General features: G+C 43.5%; 2 protein-coding genes across 5 annotated transcripts in view; one reads left to right on the forward strand and one right to left on the reverse strand.

Annotated features, from left to right (window-relative positions):
* The first annotated feature begins 308 nt into the window (after positions 1 to 308).
* Positions 309 to 17,324, forward strand: LOC122630403. Of its 3 annotated transcripts, none has more exons than XM_043814868.1 (9): positions 309 to 1,046; positions 13,449 to 13,685; positions 13,842 to 13,954; positions 14,084 to 14,193; positions 14,339 to 14,417; positions 14,519 to 14,658; positions 14,918 to 15,064; positions 15,386 to 15,599; positions 16,224 to 17,324. In XM_043814868.1, the coding sequence occupies exons 1-9, from the start codon at positions 939 to 941 to the stop codon at positions 16,432 to 16,434; spliced, it is 1,359 nt and encodes a 452-aa protein (XP_043670803.1). In that variant the 5' UTR covers positions 309 to 938; the 3' UTR covers positions 16,435 to 17,324. The 3 variants fall into 3 exon arrangements, with proteins under 3 accessions (XP_043670803.1, XP_043670802.1, XP_043670804.1); XM_043814867.1 differs by having other exon boundaries at positions 335 to 1,046; positions 15,386 to 15,605; XM_043814869.1 differs by lacking the exon at positions 309 to 1,046 and adding an exon at positions 7,925 to 8,156 and having other exon boundaries at positions 15,386 to 15,605.
* LOC122630402 (laccase-like) overlaps positions 11,671 to 24,652 on the reverse strand; it is a 36,164-nt gene continuing 23,182 nt past the window's right edge. The window contains exons 2-11 of one of the 2 annotated variants that reach the window (XR_006327480.1): positions 22,012 to 22,372; positions 21,593 to 21,877; positions 21,142 to 21,415; positions 20,838 to 21,042; positions 20,564 to 20,748; positions 20,158 to 20,353; positions 19,829 to 20,041; positions 19,526 to 19,756; positions 18,800 to 19,440; positions 11,671 to 11,683 (exon numbers count right to left, since the gene is read on the reverse strand). Coding sequence is in view for 1 of the 2 variants with exons in the window: in XM_043814865.1 (XP_043670800.1) it covers positions 19,268 to 19,440; positions 19,526 to 19,756; positions 19,829 to 20,041; positions 20,158 to 20,353; positions 20,564 to 20,748; positions 20,838 to 21,042; positions 21,142 to 21,415; positions 21,593 to 21,877; positions 22,012 to 22,372 (2,123 nt within the window). In the remaining variant the exon portion in view is untranslated. Of the gene's footprint in view, positions 11,684 to 17,529; positions 19,441 to 19,525; positions 19,757 to 19,828; positions 20,042 to 20,157; positions 20,354 to 20,563; positions 20,749 to 20,837; positions 21,043 to 21,141; positions 21,416 to 21,592; positions 21,878 to 22,011; positions 22,373 to 24,652 lie in introns of those variants that run through there. The other variant, XM_043814865.1, reaches the window with a different exon arrangement.

The raw sequence follows: 24,652 nt of genomic DNA on the forward strand, positions 1-24,652 counted from the left end.
GCAACCCCCACGATATTACTAGAATATAGAACGAGTTACGCGAGGTCAATGACCGCTCCATTTAAATCTTTAAAAAACACCGGACGATAGAGACGATTTCTACCTTACCTCGGGCACGATCGCAAGCTACTGCCACACGGTGGTAAATAGGTGAAGCCGAACTAACGGTGCGAGCGGGAGGCAAGCGTGGCGAGGTAGCTTCGGAGACACGAATGCGTAGATCGCAGAGGTGTATCGGGAGGAAAAGGGAATGGCCGCTGTGGTACCGTCCTGACCCCCACCAAGCACACCTGAGCGAACACCTGAGCGTCCCTGAGGCCACCTCTCTCGGAAGGCACGGACAATCATTATATCGCCAGTATAACACTCGACTCCATTCGAATCCGTCCTCTTCGACCGTCGTCGTCCACGGTCGAATTTTCGATCTTACGCGAGCTCTCCTCGCTTTTCCGTAGAGAAAAGGGAAAGGAGGGAGGGAGGGGAGAGAGAGAGAGAGAGAGAGAAAGTAGAATTTTTCTTTTTCTTCTTAGTCCTCTTCTTCTTCTTCCTCTTCTCCTTGTTTCTCCTCTTTGGTGAACGGAACAGCGTCTTTCGTGTTGACTCCATCGAAGACAAGAAAGGACCAGTCCCACCGACACACGCACGCATCGTGCATCCACATCGACGTACGCGCACGCTCGTACCTATATACCGCGTGGCAAGGAGAAACAAGTCGAAGAGAAGAGAGCCGCCGATCGACGGGACGGTCACAATCGCGATACGATGAGTCTCTTCTTGGGAAATAAGGAAAATGTGACGTGAGACCGGCCTCAAAGACCCAAAGACGTCGGCATACGCGATATCGAAGCCTTTCCTTTCTTCTCTCCCACTTCCATCTTCATTATACATACACCACATTATCCTTCGTCGCAAGATATAGAGTCGCGCGAACGTGGACCATGCACGCTACCAAAATGTCAGCACGAGAACGGACAAGTTTTCGTCCGATCTCGCGCAGAATCGTTACTGCAGCCTGCTGGATCCTGGTGGCGCTATGCGTCAGCGAGGTGAGTTTGAACATACCAACGTACGTATGTACGTATCTTAGTTTAAATCATTTTTCATTTCAAGAAAATATCTTAGAGAAGAGCGTCGGGATATCTTCAAATGTTCTTCGATGGTTGATGTTAAAAAGTAATCGTCCTCTGTGCTTTTTTTACGACACTCAACGATTATTATTCTCGCATACTAAATAAGTCGCACGCGTACTACGACGAGCTCGCAAACTTTCTAGAATTTTTCTCCGTGCCGATTAAGATCTCCTACGCAACATCTTTCTCGTTATACAATTAATTACGCGATTTAATTAACCGTAATACTATATTATTTGTATTCGCGATGAAATCCAAAGTATAAAAAATCTTGAGGGATTAAGTAGGTACGTGCGTCGATAGAAAATTATTAATAAACGGTCAGCACGAAGAGATATTCTACGATCGCTAACGCAGATTGCAATGACAGGACGAAAAGAAACAAAGGAAAAGAGATGCGAATAAAGAAAAATTATGCAAGAATTAAAATGCGAGTCGCGTCGCGTCTATATCTCGCTTCGAACGCTTCGCCATTCGTGGAAATGTGTCCGGTAAACGAGAGAAGAAAGGAGAAAGAAAGAGAGAGATGCTGGGCGTCGCGACTCTTCTTCCCTCGTCTCTCCTCTCTCGTATCTAGTCCGAAATATATGTGGTATAAACATATAAATATATATATGTGTATATATATATTTATATACATATCTTCAACGTACATCTCGTACAACGAAAAGGTGCAAGCTGTGGCAGAGTCTGCCTATTACGAGAAGGAATGCAACGAAGCCACTCACACACAATAGTCTGTTCCTTCCTTCTCTTTCTTTGTCTCTTTCGGCCTTCTCCGTCTTTCGTCTCTGTCTCTCTCTCTCTCTCTCTCTCTCTCTCTCTCTCTCTCTTTCTCTCTCTCTCTCTCTCTCTCTCTTGATCTTTGGTATGCAAAGGAAAACCTCGTTAAAACGCGCCATTATGTGGGAACATTTTTCTCTCCTTCTTCAAATGGAGATACATATAAACCTGCAAAGACAAGGGAGATAAAGAATAAAAAAGGCCCTCGTGACACCTTCTATCACAAAATTGTTATAAAATAACACGAAAGAAGGAGGACACCTTTGCCATTTACAGTTTGTCGCGTTCTTCGACCTTGAGCGAACGCTGTAGGAACGATGATGATGTAACGTACGCCGTAATGCGAGTAGAAAAGAGTAATTCGCAATTACCTTGTTCCGCGAAACGTTGTGACTAGGATGTTTTAAGTTCGATCGGAAAAAAGCATGGAAGATTTTAATAACACCTCTTTCTCTCTCTCTCTCTCTCTCTCTCTCTTTCTCTTCCTAGCAAAGTACCAGACTGGTATGCAGAGTGGTACTTGTAAAATACTTGGTCTCTTGGCTCCTTTCAGCCGTGATAAGATAATGCTAATGGGTTGAATACTATTAAGTGAAATATTTTAGCTCGTTGTCGAAGGCTTTTACTTTCTGACTGGTATACACGATCGAACGTTTTACATCGAGCGACCTTCGATCGCTGGTCGATAAAGCGAAGTAAGGTCGGTGGATGAAACCGACCGCGGATGCTGCGTAAGAATCTCCGAGCGAACGATGACGAGTAAAATTAATCCGCGATCGAAGGGTCTCTGTGCGTGTACCGTCACAGAGACTTTCTTCGGCATTCAAAATCCGATTAAAAGGGAGAAAGGGAGATGAGAAACGATGGATATGATCTCTTCGTGGAAAACGGTTCGATCAGATCGAACGCTATTTAGATAACTACAAGATAAAAGGAAGTTATTGTTATCGTCGACGATGTTAACCTGCTAATAGGACAATGCGGGAAACAAATTGGCAAGAGTCGCGAATTCCTGATAAGTTTATTCGAAAAAACACGAGATAGCTATCTCGACTCGTGCGACCCTACGCGCGAACGTAAATTCAAAGTTAATCAACGATGCGAGAAACATTTTCATTCGCCTTGAAATTTCTTCAAATTCCATCGGACGTACGATATCGCGATCGAGGATCTACCAAGCCGATAGCCTCGAGTGTTCCTTTTCTTCCTCCGTGCGTTCCCATTGCTTTACGTATAGAGACGTTCAACGTATCCAATAAGACGTTACAGTTATGAACGATAACTATCGCCGTCGTATCATTCGCGAGGAAAAATATAATTGTCCGTTTGCCCGAGTTTTTCTCTCGAGTCGGACGTATCGCTTTGGCGTTGGACGTCGTAGAAGGGAAGAAAAAAAGGACTGGACTCGGGATTAATGCGTGCCGTCGTCGTACGCGGACGCGCATCTAGGCTCGTCTACGACACGGAGTACCTCTTGTCCTCGAATACGCGTCCCGCATGAAATATTTCCTACGGCTCACATGTCTCATTTCTCACGTAATCACAGGAATTTTTCTCCCTCTCCGTCTTTTTCCTGCCTCGCTCTCTCTCTCTTTTTCTCTGCTTGATTGCAGCTTTTCACGGCGACTCGTATCTCTTTGATCTTTCGCCAACGCGTAGGGACATATCGTTTCGAACCGGGACCCAAGGACTTTTCGCGGAGTTCCGTTTGGAAAGAGTTCGCGACGCACCCTTTGCTCCATTCTCCCGTAGCAAACTTTAAATCCATCTCCTCGAACGACGCATTTGTCTCGACGAAAAGTTGAGAATTATAAGAGATTACGGAGTGAAATATTATCAAAGACCTGCTAGACTATTTTACGATCGTTATAAAGGAAAGTAAGATATACCTATTTGAGAATAAAGTATCAAAGTGGCTCCGTGGAACGCATCCAAGTGCGGCGTACCGCGAATAAAACGAAAGTCAGAAATTCCATCTTTTCTTCTCTCTCTCTCTCTCTCTCTCTCTCATCCGCGCACATGTCCATTTTCGGAGAACGAGCGCTACTCCACGGGATAGTTCGACCTACGCTCGGCAGCCTTCCATACGGCAGCCTACGTTTAGCCATACGATAATAAGTCTTTTCTTTAAAGGATTGCGAAAGTGCGAGACGAGGTCTCGTACGCCCCTCGTTCGATACTCGCGTACGTAATATCGAAACTCCGATCGTATTCTCTCTCTCTCTCTCTCTCTCTCCCTCTCTCCCTCTCTCGCAAGCTCCTCCAGAGACGAGGAGGTAGGTGGTTTATAACGCTCGTTCGTTCTCCATCCGTAGAGAGTCTCGAAGCTCCCCGTGACTCTTTTCATTCTCTTCTCGCCGTTCGTGTTCGTGATAAGTCAGGGGGCTTCGTCGTTGTCGGTACTCGAATGGAGTATCGATCGTTACACGGAAGCATAAAATACGTTATCATTTCTTTTGGACTTTTCGTCGTCTCCGGTGGATATCCTTGAGTCGAAGAATGCTATTTGCCGTGATAAATGCGGTAAGCCGATAGGCATACCGGCCACCGAATGGAATCCTACACTCGAGAGTTTAGATTACTTTCGACCGAATTTATAATCGGCCGGCATGGTTCTTTAGTTACGCTCTCGCGAGAGAAGGACGACTCGCCGGGATACCGCCTTGCACTGCCATATTTAGCTATGCCTCGAGCGAAGATCCATGACGAGCGTTATGATATCGAGAGAGATCGATGAGTCGTTGCAACGGACCTCTAAATCGATTACAGCTTCGCGAGTTAACTCCTCTTTCGATATATTTTATTTCTTGTTCTTTCGTCGAACGATCCATGACAAACGAGCAAGCGCGAAACTTACCTAATCGCGAATCGACTCAAATATCTTCAACGATTTCGCTCGAGCGACGCAAACTCGAACCGTATGATCAGCTACGACGATCGATTCGTTTTAACGGCTCGATTTCTCGGAGATGCGATTTATTCGAGCCTCCGAGTCGTCCGGTCGTGGTATTAACGATTTAATCGGAATCACGTTGTAAAAATGTGCAAGGATGATGATAAACGTGGCAACGGGGAATCGCGCGTCGTTTCGAGCGTTACGAGCAAGAGCGACGAATACTAAGTCGTCGGAGCAAACGGAAACGAGAGGAGCGCGCTTCGTACTACGCTAGGTCGATACGTATAGCGGAACGATTTCATCGACGTTACAGCATTCGTTATTTTCCGCGTGTTATCGCAATGTTACTAAACGCCGATAAATACTCCTTGTTCGAACGGAATACCGCTCGACGAAAAAGCGAAATGTAGATCATTTTCGCTGTAGGAGACTCGCGGTGGGCGTTATACGTATACACGTGGAAGGACGAACGTGCGCGTAAATCGTGTAAATCGATCGTTAGGAACGATGCAAATAGGATACGAGCTGAAATCGGTGACCGCCTCCCTTCGAGTTACTTACTCTCGTCCAGTGCTCCGTACGGGCGCGTTTCCACTGACGCGTTATGCTCGAAGAATGCAGCGGAACGATAGAAATTCTATGCAAATGGAGGAATGTTTGTATTGTCGTTATAACGGTACGACCGGTGGCTCTCTAACAAATTGTTCTCTCGCGGTGGACCGGCAAATTTTGTCGGCGATCGAGATATCGCCGTAATAACATCGTCGAAAGTTTTAACGACATCGTCGACGCTTCCACGAACGAACTTCGACGGATCTCTACCGTTCGAAGCTATTGGACGACGAACGCATTGGGACACGAGTGTATCGTGCAGAAAGGAGAAGGAAAAGAAATCGAGACGTTTCGCATTCCATTCGGATAATTCGATAAATCAACGAATCGAAGAGAGACGAGGTATCGACAGGAGGGGAAAAACGTTTCCACTTACGCTCTTCGACCGTAGCGAATCGATAAATTAATCGATCAAAGGAATGCAAATAGAGGTCGGTCGTTCTTACGCAACGATTTCCCCCGACACGCGCCTATCGAACTCGAACGTTCGAACGTGCCCGTCGACGCTTTTAACGGCCGTACTTTTCTTATCTCGAGCGAAAAGCCGTCTGGCACGATGCTAGAGTCTCGCTGCGGTGTCCGAGAGAATCGTCGAAAGAAAAATGGAAAGTTGGAAATCGAGATCCGCGAGGGTTTCCTTTTCTCTTTTTGGATCTCGACGTAGGAACGATGGCTCTGGTCAGGGTCGATACGAGAAAAGAATATAGCTCGAGGAGTTACGATCTTTTCGATGTATGTCGAAGGAGGCACGAAACGGCCTATAACACGTGCCACGTAAATCGCGGGTTTATCCGCGAACGTATCGTACGGGCAAAAACGCCGTTGCTACGCCGTTGCTACGCCGTACCAAAAGGCGTGCGATGCCTCCGAAAGAGCGAAAAAACGCCGGCAGTTTAATAGCTATCGGTAGATCTATATAGGAGACGGCGGACCATATAACGCGATCAAAGTTTTGGAAAATCCTTGTATTTCGGAATAAAGCTGCAGCCGTTGCGACAAACTCGAGACGGTTTTGTAAACTCTCCCAAGCCGAATCACGAGTCGAATTCGCGAGCAACCGTCGATGTCCTTACGTGCGAGCTTAAGCCTCGTTAGATCAAAATTTTGCCTCTTCTATTCTCCATCTTCGCGTTCGTATCGTTTCGCACGAACGTTCGACCATTTTAGTCCCTGCGTCGGCCTTCGTCGAAGTTTACAATTTTCGCGAGTCGGGCAGACGATCGTATCCGTCGATCGATAAATCGGTAAGTAAACTTGGTCGACGATATTTGTCGTTACACGAGAGAAATCTCCTCGATCGTAGATTTCTTTAAACGATCTCTTGGTGTTTCATCCTGGAAGAGGAGCCGCGAGTCTTACCGGATGATCGATCGAACGGTTCGTCGGATAAAGGCTAACGCGTTGTACGACTTATTTACAAAAGTTACGATCCAACGCTCTCGTAACGATCGAGGATGAAACGAGCTTGCGCGGTATCTTCGTCGTTCGCTCTAGGGCCAAAGCTTCGAAAAGCTTGAGACGTTATACAACCTTGATCGAGAACTTTAATTTCTCTCTCCGCCCCTCGGGAAGAAGCCGAAGAGATTGATATGAGAAATAAATTTTTATCGATACGACGTAAGAAGGGAATCTCGACGAGCGCGCATTCGTAATTTCCGGACTAAAGTCGAGATCGCGAATGAGATGCGAGACGGCTACCGCGGCCTGAAGGAGAAAAATTTGTTGCTTTTCGTTCGAGGAAACTCGAGGATTTTTGCGGCGTTTACTCGAGAAAAGGTTAAGCACTTGACATCGCGTGATCCTCGGAACTCGTGTAGGTACTAGAAGTGCCCGTGGCAATCGGCAAATCGGACGTGTCGGTGAAGTTCATGATTTATGCCCGCGATTCTCCCGAAGGCGATGTCGGAACGAAATCGTCGAGGCGTTCTTTGCGCGTCATACGCTTATCCTCTTGGTACCTCTCTTCGACTCTAGAAACATAGGCGTCGTCCCTTTCTCGTTAAAGACCGATCCTGATATTTTTCGTCGACGAAACGTCGATATTATTTGTTCGAATTAATTAATATTTCCCCTTCGAACTTACATTTTCTAATATCATCGATCGACGATAATCCGATCATCGATGAAGTAATTCTTTCAAAAACTTATGAAAACGCTCGTAATCGACGAAGAAGAAAAATAACTCTATCGAGATCCTAGGGAATTATTCGTGGATAAGGAAAGAAAGAAGAAAAAAGAAAGAGTAAAGAAGGAAGAAAAAGTTGAGATAGCCGCGTAGCGACGCCGATGGGTGTACAGGGCATAACTCCGTGCTCGCTTGCGCTCGCGAACCCGTACACGTGCGTGAGTTCGTGAAACGTCTCCGAGCTGACGTTCGTTCGTTCGTTCGTTCGTTCGTTCGTCGTTCGTTCGTTCGTCCGTCCGTCGTCCGTCGTCCGTCGTTCGTTCGTTCGTTCGTTCGTTCGTTCGTTCGTTCGTTCGTGAGCTCGTGCGCTAGACATGGCGTGTCTATATGCTTACATCGATCGTACGTACGCTTGGACGTCCGTGCGCTGGTCTTTGTGCGAAACACTTAGAAATTCCCGGCTCGTACGAAATGGCATTGTCATAAACGCGAAAGCGTACGCGGATCCTATCCTTGCAGTTACAGCGTCGTACGAGGGAGAGACGGACCGAGAGAGATAGAAAGACCACGAAGAAGAGGAGCCGTTTTAATAGCGGGACGACCTCCGATGGTAATAAGATCGTTTTATATCCTTGCCCCTTCCTTTTTACTTCTCTCCGCTCCTTTCTTCGAGCGTACACGTGTGGGTGTTTGCTTCTCTCTAGCCATCTCCCTTTTTCTTACTATTTCTCTTTTTACGCCAGTCCATGTGCGTGTCCGTTTATCTCTCTCCCACTGATTTACTTTTTCATCCTTCTTACCCGCACACTTTCACTTTTCTTCGCGTGCGTACCGTTCGCCACTGACAATGAGAGAGAGACTCGCTTATCGGAAGGCACGGCGAGTCATAAAAGCAAATCGAGCAACACGATTTTTGGCACGTTGCTTGCTTTCAAGGACCGACTATCGTGGGTGGAAAAGAAAGAAAATCAAAATTTAATGAAGAGAAAAAGAGAGTGAGAGAGAGAATATTAGCTTCGAAGGAAGTCGCTCGGACGCGCAACATGTTTTTACTGCTTTTATTTATTGCTTCGGAGATGAAAGTGGTTCGCTTCGGAACGTTGCGACGAAGAGAACGAGTCAAAGATTTCAAGAACGATTTGCTTTTCGACGTCTCTTCTGATTCCTCGCTTTCACTTTCGTTTTCGTCCGCAACCGAGGTGGGTGGGCTAATTTTCTGGGTCACCGCTGCGAAGCCTTTCGAGTTTGACCAAGACTGCGACTGCTTTTCGAATCTCTTTCAGAAAAGATAAATATACGACTCTGGAATGGTGCTACTTTGCTTTCGTCTTTTATTTCTTACGTCATTTATTACAATATCTATAACCAATCGTCTAAAATATCATTTTAATTGAACGATGGATATATTCGTAGTCGTAAGAAATAAAAATTTTAGCGTTGGATACACAGCGTATGATAAATTCAAATACTTTCAACCTCGCACGTATGTAGACACGTTTGTTATCCCCTATCCCGTTCTCCTCCCAACTCTAATCATTTATTAAAAATATTAAAGAATGACGATAAAATTTCAACTCGAGAGAACACCTACTCGAAGCGTTTCATAATTTCATATTAAAATTCGAAACCTTGAAATACTCTGCTCATTTTGATTGCTCCGATAAGAAAGTATTACACCTACCTACACTACACTCTCTTAATCGCAATAATTTCGAATCAATTCTACTTGCCTTATTCGGTAACGAGTATCGTCAGAGAAAGAATATATGTGCGTGCGTAAAGGCAGAGAGAGAGAGAGAGAGATACATATGTCGAGTAACACAATCGAACGCACGAAATACACTACCAAAGAATGTACTTACTATCCCTACGAAAGAACGACGTTATAGGCCCAATCGTTTTCGAAACAATACATTTACATGGGATAATTGAAAAAGGTAATTTGTAGTGACTATGATCGAATTTCTGTTTCACCATCTAGAACGACATAAAAAAATGGAGAGATTACAAGGTTTTCCTTGACCAGATGCATTGAATATTCTGTCGCCTTCGATAGTTTCCTTTGAAAGAAGAGAGAGAGAGAAAAGATGTGAGAGAAGGAATTAAAATCGCTCCGTAATCTGATAAGCCGTAACCGTGGAAAGTTACAAACGCGTTGCTTTCACTCTACACGCTTTCAAGAGCATCGAAGAACGAGAAAGAGAGAGAGAGAGAGAGAGGAAAAGAAGGAGTGAAAGAAATACCGACGTAATAAAAGTGCAACGGTGAAAACGAGAGAGAAATAGGAAATAATGTACGACAGGGTATCGATAAAAGAGAGACCATTAATTAACGATTGGATACTCGCGAGTTTTGATCCGATAACGTGGAATTATTCTTGCGTTAAGGATTTATTACTTTCGTACATCACGTGGTATTAACTATACTTACGTTCATTGAGTTCTCATTAACGCGAGGACTACATGAACCTCATCATGTTCCTGATTAATCGATCAGCCCTTAATTAACGCGAAGCACTCATGCGTGTCGTAAAAAAAGTAACTCTCGTCCCTCTCTCTCTCTCTCCCTATCTATTTATCTATCTATCTATCCATTTTTTTAGCGATTCTCACTTTTTAGAAAAGCACGCTATACGAGATGGTACATAATTTTAATCGTATTAATAAAATTAATATCACTTAATTGTACAAAATGGCACACTACCTAAACGGGATAAATAAAAATGCAATTTCCATACCCTGATAATTTAATTTAATAAATCAATAAATGAATCAACGACGAACAAAGAGTACACCATAAAATACGTCAAAATAAGACGGTACTATTAATAAAACTTGCCTTTTCTTCCCAAGAAATAAAGGAGAGAAGGAAAAGAAAAGAGATATAGAGGTACAGCCTTACGCGCGTCTGTATTTAAGCAATAGATAGTGGAACCTCCTCCGAACAATGTCTTCATAAATCCCTTCGTACTCTTGGCTCGAACCTTCGAAGAACGAGACAGAGAGAGAGAGAGAGAGAGAGAGAGAGAGAGAGAGAGAGAGAGAGAGAGGGAAACGGGGAGAGAGAAGAAAAAAGAACGATGTGCCTTCTTCAGGCAAAAATGCCGCGGGCCCGTTCGGTTTGAGTCTTACGTTGCTTTAAAAAAAAAGAACAAATAAAAAGAGGAAGAAAGTGGTTAGACCAACGAGTCCAAACGAGGCGAGGGTCAATAACATACGTTTTGACTTTGAGTTCCTTTTTCCTCGCAGGATAATTCCGGAGACTGGGTCCTCTCCTCTCTTCCTCTCCTCTCCATACTCTTTCTGTCGACGGAGTCTAAAGAACGCTGACGAGAGAATTCGGGGCCCTTCGCTCTCCTACCTCTTGCTTCCTTTTCTCCTTATCCTTCTTCTTCTTCTTCTTCTTCTTCTTCTTTATCTTATTTTTCTTCCAAAGACGAGAGACCAAAGAATGCTTTTCTCCTTCGCTGCATTCGTTACATGCACTGCAGTTTAAACTCTTCGATTATACAACTTGGCACGACTCGAAAATTCACTGTGATTAAATAACCGAAAATTTTTTGGAGAATCTCGAAAGTCATGAATTTTACAGATCCGCTCGTTCGATCATCGATATTTGTCAATTACTCCTATTACGAATAAGAAAGAATATACTTTATCCGTGAAACTTCCTTTTCGCGTATACAATACGAGCATTTACAATAAGCACATATCTCGGCTTTGCTACGATTTACCCGCTGCTACGTACGTATATACGTATACGGATTTCTGAAATACAAAAAAAAATCCCTTGAAAGAAACACCGAGAGAATCGTTCCAAGTTTGTCTCCTTTTTATGCGTAAAGAAAGAAAGCGAGAAATAGAGAAAGAAAGGGGGAAAAAATGAAGAACTAACATTCTGCAAGCGATATACTTCTGCGGTCGAGTCTCGTGGTTTGCATGCTTGCGCTTGGGTGTGCACTATCGGAATGCATTCAAACTTCCACGTAGAAAGATGGCGATAGAGAGAGAGAGAGGGAGAGAGAGATAGGGGAGAAGTTGAGAACTGGAGGTAATACAATATTATTACCCGCCACGTAAATTGTATATTTCGATAACGCACGGTAAACGCAAACTCTAGATTCTCTCTCTCTCTCTCCTTTCCTTTTACATTCCATTCTTCTAATTATTTCTTAGACGCACGTCGTAATTCTTGTTAGCATCGATCGAATTTTACGATACGGCAAAATTCTCTCTTTCTACGATGAAAAGTACGATAGAGAGGATACGTGCGTATATGGGGTGATTCGACAAATTCTTCCCGCATATATCTCGCTTTCGCTGTCTCACTCTTTCTCTATCGCTGACTACAAACTCGAGAAAATAATTAATAGCTCAATTGCCTTTTTATACCAACTTTGATCGTCGATGCCAATCTTTATTGGTTATTTTACGGTGCCTGTAATAATCAGTACTACGCAAGTGAAACAATTTGGATAAAAATCAAAATCAAGCGAACGATAAATTAATTTTACGGATCACGACGTAGAAATTTTTCTCAATATGTTACGCTGAAAATTTATTAAAACAAAATATATATATATATAAGAAACAGTTTTCCCAAAATCTCGATGATATGAAATGAAATAGAATTGGTTTCGCTAGACTTTTACTATGCGGCTAATAGACGTGCAAATATTCTCGTTGGCAAACGTAATTCTGTTTGCCTTTCTCTCTCGCTCCTTCCCCCTTTTTCTTCGTCACTGTAAGCGTTATTTTAAGTGCGTACACTCATGGCGCGTTCTACAGGAATTCTGATTACATCACGTCGCCAGCATCAAGATCCACAAACGGTATTGCGTTCCTTTTATGACCTAACTAAAGCGGACAAAGAGTGACCGTGAAATCGAGTAATTATTACGCGACTAGTCCAAATTGATTTAATTAGATCGTATTAAAATCACGATCACGTTTCCATCGTGACTTAGATATAGGTTTGATATAGGTACAACGACAAAAAAATTCCCCGTCCAAACGATTTAAACGTTGTGTCACGTTTCGTTCGAAAGGAACGGGGATCCGATTTCAAAGGATCAGATTCCCCCTTTTATGGAGAGAAACCATCGTTCTTTTCTAACTTACGATCGCGCATCCTTCCCTCGATATACGGCGGAGAGAACATTTAGGGCTCGTGGCCTTGCGAAACGCCCACGCCGAAGATCTTTGCGTCGAGAAGAAAAATTCGGCCCGTCTCGTCTCCGCGCATGTTTTCGCGTCTTCCTGATTTTTCTCGCATACAACGGTATATTATCGGAGTTGGAAGAAGTGGTCCAAACGCGGCATACGAAATTGAAAGTTAGCGTGGGACGCTTGGCTACCGCCCAAACCGGTCTAACTTAACTCGTCCATTAAGTCGCCGATTGGAACGAGAAAATGTCCCTACTTTCTCGAGTCTACTAGACGCGGCAATGATTTTCGTTAGTTAAGAGTTAATATTCTATGGATTTCTCCACAGTTTCTTCTTTGATATCGTTTATAAATACTTTTCTTTCTTTGGAATATCTCGAGTTATATCCTTGATACGTACGATTAGATTTATACGATTCGATGTACGATTCAATCGCATCGTTCGAGTCTCTCGTCGGAACATTAAGATTATATCGAAACACCTAACCGATATGATCTCGATGTTTATATCAATGATTATAATCGAATCGGCAAGATTTTCGAATAAAAATATCCGAGTATCTAAGCGGTCCCTTGCGTACGTAGAAATAGATAATAATAGATCGTACGTGTTACTGCAGTAAGTAGATACAAATCCTGTGACCCGATCGTAGCCGTGGTTCGTAGTAATTAACAGGAGAAAGGTGCGTCTAATCTTTCCTCGTTGTACGTACCTACATATATCTTTTTGCACGCAGGTCGGCGGTCAATTATTGGACACGGAATTTCAACCTACGGTAACGGCGACGTGCAAAGCCGGTTATATGACGATTCGCGTGAATCTCAACCAGAGCTTCGTAGGCGCGGTTCACGCCAGGGATTATCGGAGGCCTCAGTGTATGGTACCCGGAAATGGCTCGACGCACGCCACGCTCGGGATAAACCTACTTGCGCCAGAAGGAGCACCGGATTACTGCGGAGTCCTCGTTAACAATGTAAGAGTCTCACACGTACGTGGCCTTATATTTTCCTTCTCTCTTCCTTCTCCTTTCCTTCTCTTTTCCTTCCCTTTTCCTTTTCTTTTCTTTCTCCGAGAAACATCATCGGGCAAGCTTTTACATTTAATCGAATGAAATCTCCTTTCGTTACAGAATACGGAAGAGCGATCGGTCCCGATCGCGGTGAGGATACACAAGACCCTCGAGCTTGCCGACGACAAATTCTACGTTATCACGTGCGGCAAAGCGGGCTTTAAAAATGCCAAGTAAGTCGAGCCGCCGATGAGATGTTTCTTTCCGTTTAAAGTCGTTTACTCGGACACTTGTTAAATATACTTTTATTCTACGCACGAAGAGGTGCGATTAATTAAAGTTCCATTCGAACGTTCTTCAAGGAACGAAACGTCGTTGGTGTCCTTACGACTGTTGGACGGCTCTCGTAGAGTGCAAGAGGCTATTTATGGTCACAATTACACCCTAAGAGCAGAAATCTCTCGTCCGGATGGTGAGTATTACGTTTTATCGTTACGACGTATTCCGTTCGAGCCGCCAGTTAAACCGTCGACGACGCGCCGCCGCGACGTTGGCAAACCTTACGTCTGTTCCACGAATAATTTTTCGTTTCTACGAGTCCTGTCTTCGTTTCGCAGGAATGTACGGTATCAGGGTGAAGTCCTGTTTCGCATTTAACAAGAAGAATGCCAGCGTTCAATTGATCGACGAGAAAGGGTGAGTACCGCGACATAGATTCTCATAGATACGTTTTCAAGGAAAATCCTGAAATTTTGTTCCTCCTTCTTTTTTCTCTTTTCCTTCTTTCTCGTCCATAGGTGTCCCGTAAAAGCACGAGTCATGACGAAATTTATATACGATCGAAACGCAGGCACGGCGGATGCTACATTGTTCTCCATGTTCCGCTTTTCCGACAGTCCACAAGTGCATTTCCAATGCGACATCGCTGTGTGCAGAGGTGAGTCTAGCGCGATATCCTCAATCGATTACCATCGAAGTTAACGTTACGAATCTGGGTCGTCGAGCGCGATTCAAACGTTTACCTGTCGTCCGTCGAACGGCACGCGTTGGAGATTTTATTTATTACGCTCTCAACGCGACCGCTTTCGTTACATATGGTATCTAGCTAAATCGTGACTCGCAAACGAACATTACTTCTTCGTCGAGTCGGTTAAATACGTTTTTCTTCTATCCACTCGTAATTGCTAAAATCGTAGGAAGTTGTGGAATTCCGATGTGCGAGGACGACAAGGACGAAGGGGTAAAGGGTGGCTCCACGATCGGCGGACAAAACGTCGTCGGTGAGGAAGGAATCCTTCTTGCCGGCACCAGCGTCTACGTTCTCGAACCAGGGGAGAAACCTAGTAAGTTATTTTCTCGGAGCTCGAGTAAAGCGGCTTAAATTTTTCTCTCGTTACCATCTCTAATCGTAAATTAATCCGCATCAAAGCGGATTAATGAACGATTAATGACGCTCGTCCTGACCCGTTCCTACGCTCGTTAAATCTGTATTAGATGAATCCGAAGATCACTTTGCGTTCTATTCCACGTAGACAACTGTCTCTACGGTCTAACGTTCTACGGATATAAAGATCGATATGATAGAAAAAGTTGAGCTGTAAGATTTGCTCTTAATTAACGTTTAGTCGAGTTAAAAATGTTAATAAGACGCAATTTCTCAACAGTGGTACAAGCATCCTACGAAGACGGCACCATCCATCCGTTATGGCTGTTGTGGTTGGCGGTCGCACTGGGAATACTGTTTCTCATAATGCTTATCATTAACATATTCCTGTGCTCGGCGATGACCTGCAGCTGCTCTCAAACCGACATCATCGAGAAGGAGCCGTCGATCGAAGATTACGATCCCTACCGTAGCTGGCACGGTTCTCAATACGGGTCGAGGTTTGATTTAATTAAATCTTTAATGCGTCCGACGCGATATGTCGTAACGGCGAATCGATCGTGACGTTGGGAAACGCGACGCGTCGTTGGCAAATCCTTTTCCTAAGATCAAAGCGAATCGCTGATATACCTATTCTCCGAGACGTATTTATTCTCCGCACTTTCCAATCGTATTTTTGGTCGTTACAACTTATACAACTTTTGTACCTATCCAAAACCTCAATGGATAATTTTTTAAAAAGACCAAGCTAGCCTGATCGTAAAATAAGTCGTAATATCGATTGGGAACGATTAGAATATTAAAACGGAAATTGAATAAATATCCTACGAATCGCTTCTTCGTAATTAAACGTAGATACGTACTTACGAAGACGACGACACGAGCTCCGATCCGTCCCGGTCGAATTGTGAGATCTGACTGGCGAGAAACTTTCAAACGGATATGTAGTTTTGTTTACGTTTAGAGGTCGCATCCAATGTATATGTTTAGGGTATGGATACATCGAAGCGTCGTAGTAAAGCTCGAACGCTTTGACCCTCGGAATTAATAGGAATATTTTCGTTATATAATAACAATAACTAAACGATTATTTTCGTTTCTTCTTACAAAAATTGCAGATATTCGTTAAACGGCAAGCAAGGATACGCTTCCGGCGGTTCGACGATGAATTCTACGAGGTCGATATCAACGAACAGCGATCATTACGCTATCGTCCATTCGCGTCCTGGAAGCAGATATTCCGGTCCTGGACAAAAGCAACACCACCATCATCATCATCATCACAGAGGGCCACCGTCGAATATCGGCTCGCATTATTCTGGAAAATAATGCTCGATTATTTTTATCGATGTTACTAATACTTCGATTCGTCGATCCGTTCTACGCTCGCGTCATTTATCGATTTTCAATAGAAATTTTTCTTTTTCTCCTTCGTAGAAAGAACCGAGAACGTAGACGGACACTTGAACGCCGAAAGAAAGTATATGTTAACGTTTACTATACTTTTATAATAGATTAGATTCTATATATAGTTACTAATTCATTCATAGTGCTGCTGCTACGTATTTACTTACGTCAACATACGTTTCATATGCGTCTCTACGATTGAAGACGCGAAATAAATTTGACGATAATTATAGAATAAGTAAAAATTTACCTAACGAACGTTTTTCACTTTTCTTTTCTTCTTCTTTTTAACGCGAGTTTAGTGGTCATTCGCGAAAATCTATTGTTTTCGTACCAAGCTTCATGTGTATTATATAACAGTCATAAAGTATAGTCACACTTAGCATTTATATACCTTTTCGCAATATTAACTCTAATTAAGGCGCGACGAGTGAGTGCTTTTGTAAATAAAATCGCGAACCACGTGTAACGATATCGTCGATCGTCGATCGCATTTTTAATTTTTCGAACACGGTGTGCTGAGAGAGAGAGAGAGAGAGAGAGAGAGAACAATGTAATCTGATATTAGTAAATAAGTACTTTTACATCGATACGCGTGTAATACGTAATAAAAGACGTTTCTACTCGTGCTTGCGTGTACACGTCGACTGTTGTTATTACCTATGGTAGAAATCACTCTCGTACTATTAGATGATATTTTTTATTATTACGAACAAGTGTGTGAAAAAATTAGTACACATTATTTTCGAGCTATTTTATACTTTGTACTTTATACTTGAAACGCCAATCAAAAAATAAACCGTAGAAATTAATTTGTGCATTGTATTTTTGCCCAAAAGAATAAGTATCTTCTTACAGTTTAACCCCGTGCAATTCCACATTAATTTGTAATAAAAAAAAGAACTTGTATACATGTATCTAATATACTCACCTATTAAAAGCTGTTAGATCGATATAACGTCACATTTCGTTCTTCTCGTTCGTTTCCTTCATGCGGTATTAATGATTTAACACGAATTCATTTTAATATCGCTTGCTATTATATCTATAGTAAATAGGACGATACAACCAATAACAACAATGTATAAACCCTTATTGAAACTATATCTTCCATGATTTGTGTGTGTGTGTGTGTGTGTGTGTGTGTGTGTGTATTTAACGTTTCATTACAGTTACATATTTTATCAACAATTGTAAGAAAATGTTCCTAGAGAGTCCAAGATTATTCAACGTTCGTTTCGCAGGCCGATTAAACGGTAAAAAAAAAATAAAAGAAACGATATAAAAGAAATGCCAGGAACATTTTCTTCACGCTTAATAAATGACACATACTTATATGTTGACTGAAAAATATGTGTCAACATTAACAATAAACATCGTACGAAAACCGCGCTCGTTCGTAACGATCGAGCATTCGTTATGGATATTATTGAGTATTATAGCGTACGTTCAATAGGCGGATCTGAATATTATCTACAAGTGAATTCATAATGTGATCTGTTACATCGTGTACGTGCGCACGCGAGTAAGTACTTACTTCGTTAGCTTTTTTCTCGCGACGTTGCAAACGGTATGAGGTTTCCGTATTTTTCTTAACGACGAGAAGGAAGAAAGATGAAGGAAGGCACTATAAACATTAATCGTTTTTCTGCACAACGACGCGACGTACGGCCTTGGAAAAGGTGCGTCTCCTGTAAGTACTTACGCGTGTGTCCGCTAGCTCTGACGAAGCGCTCCGTTCGAAGGATTAGCCATCGATCTTTTAATTTAACACGATGGAATAAATAATTGCAAATTTCACGTTAAATTTGTTCGATTTCACGCGTTCCCATTCTCTCGGAAAATTCATATTTGCGGTTTGACCTGAATTAAACAGAAATTAAACAAAAATATCGAATGGACGATCGAGATGTTACCATCCGAAAAGATTCGAAAATATCTTCCACGAATATGTGTGTGTATATATATATATATAACGGTAGCACACAATTCTCCTTCTTTTCGTTGGATCGCACATCAAAGATCTACCAAAGACTTAACGCACTTAACGCATTATGCACCTGACGCAACGTCGCGGAGCAAGCTGGAACGCGCATATGCATATGCAAGTTCGCGTTGCTGGCCGCGCGAGCGCGAATTTATTTCCCCTAACTAATCAATAATCAATAAGCGCAATTATGAAATCTCGATCTCATAATCATAGAGTCATACGGATCGTTCGTTACGAAATAAAGAATTCACGCGAGATCGAGAATCGATGAGTATGATCGCAATCGTCGCGCATGACTCTCTCTCTGCCTAACGCTGACTTCTAAACCACTACTTCACCCTTGCTCCCAATTCTTGTTAATGCCTCGTTAAAACGTAATGACTATCTCTACAATTATTTACAAAACTGGAAATGTATTGTAGTTAGTGAAACTCTGGAATCGCTCGGAAAGGAGCGACTCGATCTAAGTACATCGCATCCAAGGCTCAACATCGAGATATAGAGCTCGGAACGAGGGGACGCTTCTAGCCTATAAGACCGAGACGATTAGAGTATGATCGAGTACGATCGATTGGGTCGATTCGGTCTTTCGGATCGATCGAGACCATTAAACTAATTAGACTATTACCGAATGACCCCACCGATTATAACGAGTTAAACAAAGAGAAAAAAAAAAGAGAGAGAGAAACGTACTTTACAGAAATATACTACAAATATCGCTTACTTTGGACCTTTTCAACTTTAGAGATTTCTATAGCCGAACGATCAATGATATATGCTGTCTACCGGTACTGGCGGTGTTATAGGTGGCAAGTGATTACCGCAAACGGGGAAATTCGGTGGTACCGGTGGAAGATCCGCGTGCGTGCCTACGTGTAAAATTAGATCCATACCGATCAATATGTGGAAGAGGAAGTGACAATGGAAGAGCCAATATCCTGTAAAACGTAAAAGATGTCGATAAGAGAGAGAGATAAACGAGAGAGAAAAAATGCGAGAGAAAATGATCTCGGAGATATTCACCTGGATTATCGGCACGGAATCTGAAAATAACGTAGCCGTTGTTTGGCACAGCAATCGTATCCTTGGCCGGCGGCAAATTAAATTGCCTGTGAAGCAATCCTCTCTTGTCGAGATCCAACGCGTGCTTCAAGTTGATCTTCTTCACGTTTTTATCGGGCGAACGTCCGATACCGATGACGTTGAACGCGTATCCGTGCAAATGGAAGGGATGAGACAAATTCGGTTGTTGTACTGTAAAGAAAAGTTCCCGTTAGCTCTGCCGCGCCATTAATTTTCCATTTATTTCGAATCAACGAAGCTTACCTTCGTCCACGAGTACGACTTCAACGATCGCGTTGTAGGGTATGTCAACTTGATGCGTGCACATGCAGTTCGCACCGCAATCGGCCGGCCTATTATCACCGTTGCAGAATTGTTCGGGTGGGATGTCATCGATCTGCGAAAGCAGCGGTGCCGGTGGAAACGTAAAGGAGATCTCGTCGACGAGGGAAATTACGTGATCCCCGGTAGGAGCGACTGAAAGCGTCGATCGAGTAATTCGTCATGGGCTCGTTGGATACGTGGAACGTACTTAGGCACGTCTGTCTATAATACCTTGTACGCTCGATAAGACAAAATATTGACATTTTTACCTAAGAAACGATTGTAGGTTTGGGGTTGGAAGACTTCTTCCGGTCTGTAGAAGAGAAAACGGAACGGCAAGAATATCTTTACGTCCGGACGTTGTTGAAGAATTCCTTCGTCGACGTGACGAGCGTTCTTCAACTGGCTCACACAAATAGCGTCTTCCCTTGGACGATTGCAAATGGCATCGAGCGGATTCAATACCTAGAAACGCGACAACGTATTTCTCCATAGAAATTCGTCGTAGTTTTGACGTCGTCGAACGAAATTAATTTCGATCCGCGACGAAACGAAGATACGATATAATTAATTTATAAGGAGAGAGAATTTTTCTCTTCGAGAGAGTAAAATCGAGGGACATGGAGGGAGATGAAAAGTGCAATATCGAGCGTATAAAAGATCGTAGGTACTTACGACTCCCTGCGGAAGGCCATAATCGTAGGTGGGTGGCGTAGTAGTCGGTTGGTAAGGGCCACGCGCGTAACGTAATATAGCCAGCTGTTGGGCACGCGGAATACCGCATTCGCCGAGAGATCGCACTTGTATCCAGTACGCTCCGACCGTTTGATCAGCGTTTATCACGAAGTCGTAACGTTCCCCTATGTGAACGGAAAATGTGACGAGTTTATAAACGATCCCCCTACGAAAGCGTATCACTACGCGAGACGAAGTGCGTAGTCCGACTTACCGGAAAAGGATATGATGGTGTTCACTGTAACGGGATGAACGGCTTCGCCATCGGTAGCGATGACGGTCAATGCGTGACCCTCGAACGTGATTTGTGCAGGACAGACGGATCCGAAGGAATTTATAAGTCGGAAGCGATAACGGCGTCCAGGTGTTATCGTGAAAACTTCGAGCGGCGTGTTGGTCATGAAACCGGTGTTTGGATCCTGCGATTAAGATCGATAGACGAATTATCGTTCCCTACGATATATATATATAGGTATATATGCATATAACGAGAGGGAAAAAAAGAAAAATCTGCTCACGCGAAATTGTCCCTTTCCATTGATGAGAACGCTCTCGGGTGCCTGACCGGTATTAACGGCCAGACGTCCTGGGAATCGTTCGGCCGCATTTTCGTGAAACCAATCGCTCATCAGTAAAACGTGGGTAGTCAAATCGTAGTCGTAGAGATTGCTGTTGGGATCTTTGCTGGGTGGCTGCCGAATGACTATACTTCCGTAAAGTCCGTCCATCTTTTGTAGTCCGGTATGAGCGTGCCAGAAATGCGTACCCTCGTTGCCAGCGATCCATTGATACCTTTACAATCGTAAGACCATCTAATTTTGAATCTCGACGGTAACGGACGCAGATAAATCTATCGCGATCTATCGAAGAAGTCGATCCGTCTCTCTCCGTCTCTCTCCCTCTCTCTCTCTCTCCCTCTCTCTCTCTCTCTCTCTCTCTCTCTCTCGCTCTAATATTTTACTGCATTACCTGAACGTACTACCCTCTTGTATAGGACATTGGGTCACAAATGGTACGCCGTCGTAATACTGAGAGCCCTTCTGAAAGACACCGTGCCAATGGAGGGTAACTTCCATACCTTCCATGTGATTCTCGACGTCGACGACCACTTTGTCGCCCTGGCAAACTTGTATACTCGGTCCTGGTACCATTCTGTTGGCGGTTAAGATGCTACGTTCCACGCCGTCGGCGAGAACGCACTGACACTCGCTCCAGACAACGTTCGTTGCGTTCGGAGTGCATATTTGGCAAGCCCTGCAAACGATATCGATCTTTGGTTTTAATTTTCAACCGAGTACGTACGTACAAAAAAGTTCCTCTCCGACATCGTAGAGGCGTAAATTCATCCCAGAGAATCGATTCGTTAACGAAGAAGTAATTATACTCACGCGCCAAGTACGGTATAATATTCGAGGGTGAAGTGGTAGTAGCATATCCTCGGTGGCTCGTTCTCGCGACAGGCACGAGCGCACTCGTCCGGAGAGGAAAGAGAAGGATTCCTACGTAATTCGGCGGTGGCTCTCTCGCTGTAATCGAGAGGTCTCGTTCTCGGTGGTCTTACCGTGGCACCACGACTGCCTAGATTATCTATACCGCCGAATCCGCTCCGGAAAACGCCCGCCGAAGGATTCCCGTTGAGCAATCCGCTTCCGGAAGAAAAGAAATCCGACGTGTCCGTTGGGAAAATATTTTGTGATTTTATAGCGGGACTCCAGAAGGACGAGGATGCCGATTGATCCAACGTTTCGTCTGTGGAAGAGAAAATGATAAGTAATCGACGTTCGGAATAAGCGAGGGAGGATTCGCTGGGAAAGAGGAAGAGGAAGTGACGAGGAAGAGTTGTCGAAGAAACGAACGGTAAGAGACGGGATAAGCCAACGGAATTGCGCGAGCGCGATAAAAACAAGCGAAAAGACATAAAACGTTTCTCCCTAAATATTAGACGCATACGATACACCGTATACGACGCGTACGAGTACAGGCACTCGTCTTTTTAATCGATCCGCACGAGGCGGAAGAAAGTGGGGGAAACGATATCGTCATATCGTAATTACGACCGGACGTTGACTTTTGATTTTTTCGATTTTAACTCGGTGCTCGTCGAACGAGAGTTAACGATATAGACGCGGATACGTATAATTGTATCTCGTTACGCGGTAATTATGTTTTGCATTTTCGAAAACGGGCTTAGGGTGAAACCTGTGCGTCCGAGCTGTAATAAAACGAGACACGCTCTAAGAATTCCAGGTTTCTCCTTATTGCTAACGTCGAGACATAAACGTCGCTTTGGATTATACATTGTATATAATAGTATATCTATTTTCTGACATACGGGAGACCCGATCGGATGTCGTAATCGGTGTCGTTTCTAGCCAGCGCATTCTATACCCAACCTCCGTTTATTCTAGGTTTCCAGCGATCGAGTATTGGAAACGCGAGTGTTTGTCGGCTCTCTCGTACGCAGGAAGCGCATGCGATTATTCTACTTTATTACGTCGAACGTCCCTACGCGTCTATCCATGTACCATCGATGGATCTACGAATAAACGAGAAAACTCTCGTTCGTCCTTTCATATCGACAACGTTCGAGAAAGCGAAAGAACTCTTACCGATCCTTCGTTCGTTAAGATCTTCGTTTCGATGACTCTAAGAAGGAGGAATGCGGAATCGTTGCTAAACATCGGATGCGATATTTAATCGGGCAACGTTTCGTAAAGCGTCCGTCGTATCGCAAGGATCCTTCTCTCTTGCGTCCAAACGAGAAATGGAATCATCGGATAGAAGAGCGCCGAAGAATTTCTCCAAGATCATGCCTAATACGTATAATATTATATCACAGATACATTACGATATAATTCATCTTAATGCATTCGTATAAATTCAATGGATCCAATGGTATACCTGTATCGAACTTTTAACGGGTTATTCCATATATTACGGATAGTATCAAGTTCTATTAGTATAAAATTTAGATAGAAACGTATAGCCACAAAATTACGCCTTAATGCGCTTTACATCGGTGGTAATTTTAACGCGAACGCAACGTTGTCTTCGATGCACGTTGCGCAATCGTATTTAAAGTTGCAACGTGCGATCGTGCTACGCTCGAACAAACGGCACGATCGTAACGGTAACTTTATCTCTTTCTTCTTTCCACCATTTCTCTTTTCTTCGATCATTCGTCTTCTTTGCTTTTTCTCTCTCTCTCTCTCTCTCTCTCTCTCTCTCTCTCTCTCTCTCTCTCTCTCTCTCTGATCTCCTTTTTGCCAGCGCGTGAAAGTCCCGTCGTCCCTTCCGTTCGCTTCCCTTCCCCCCTTCCCTTCCCTTGCGAATTCCCTTTCGTTCTCACCGAACGAGAAAAGAGAATGTTTCTGGAAAACGATGGAACGAGACGATCGGATGAAACGATCGATAAATCTTCTTTATGCGTCTCTTCGATATATTCGAAGGAAACGACAGAGAAAGAAATGCGTAACGCGCAATCCTAACTCGCATATCGCAACGCATTTTTCGTCCGTGATTCCCCTCGCCAAAAGCGGAACCGGAACAAGGACGTTCGATCGGGTTCGTAAGCCTTTCACGAAACGCCATAATCCGTAAACTCGTTTACGTATACTCGTTAACGTTGACTACGCTGAAAAAATCTACTTCGATGAATCGACCAATAATTGACATTTTATTAACGATAGGAGAAATTTTAGTGCTTACGACTTTTCTCGGAATATCTCGGACGTTGGACCGTGCCTTTCTAATGATACACGGATCGTAGTAATAAAATCCAGTTGTTGGAATTTCGTATACCGTCACTTCGTATATCTCGCATCGAATTTATTCACGTAATTTATCATCGTCGATCGCGTGCCGACACGTTCGACGTAATTGTAATCGATATCGTTCGGAAAAATTATCCGGTAAAATCATTTACGTTTTTCGAAATGCGATACGAATATCTCCCATAGAATCGTACACAAGTACCAAAGTCGTATAACACGAGCGACAATACGAATTACATAAGTAAAACATATATCA

The sequence above is a fragment of the Vespula pensylvanica genome, chromosome 7 (assembly GCF_014466175.1).
Source record: "Vespula pensylvanica isolate Volc-1 chromosome 7, ASM1446617v1, whole genome shotgun sequence".
Taxonomy (NCBI): Eukaryota; Metazoa; Arthropoda; class Insecta; order Hymenoptera; family Vespidae; genus Vespula; species Vespula pensylvanica.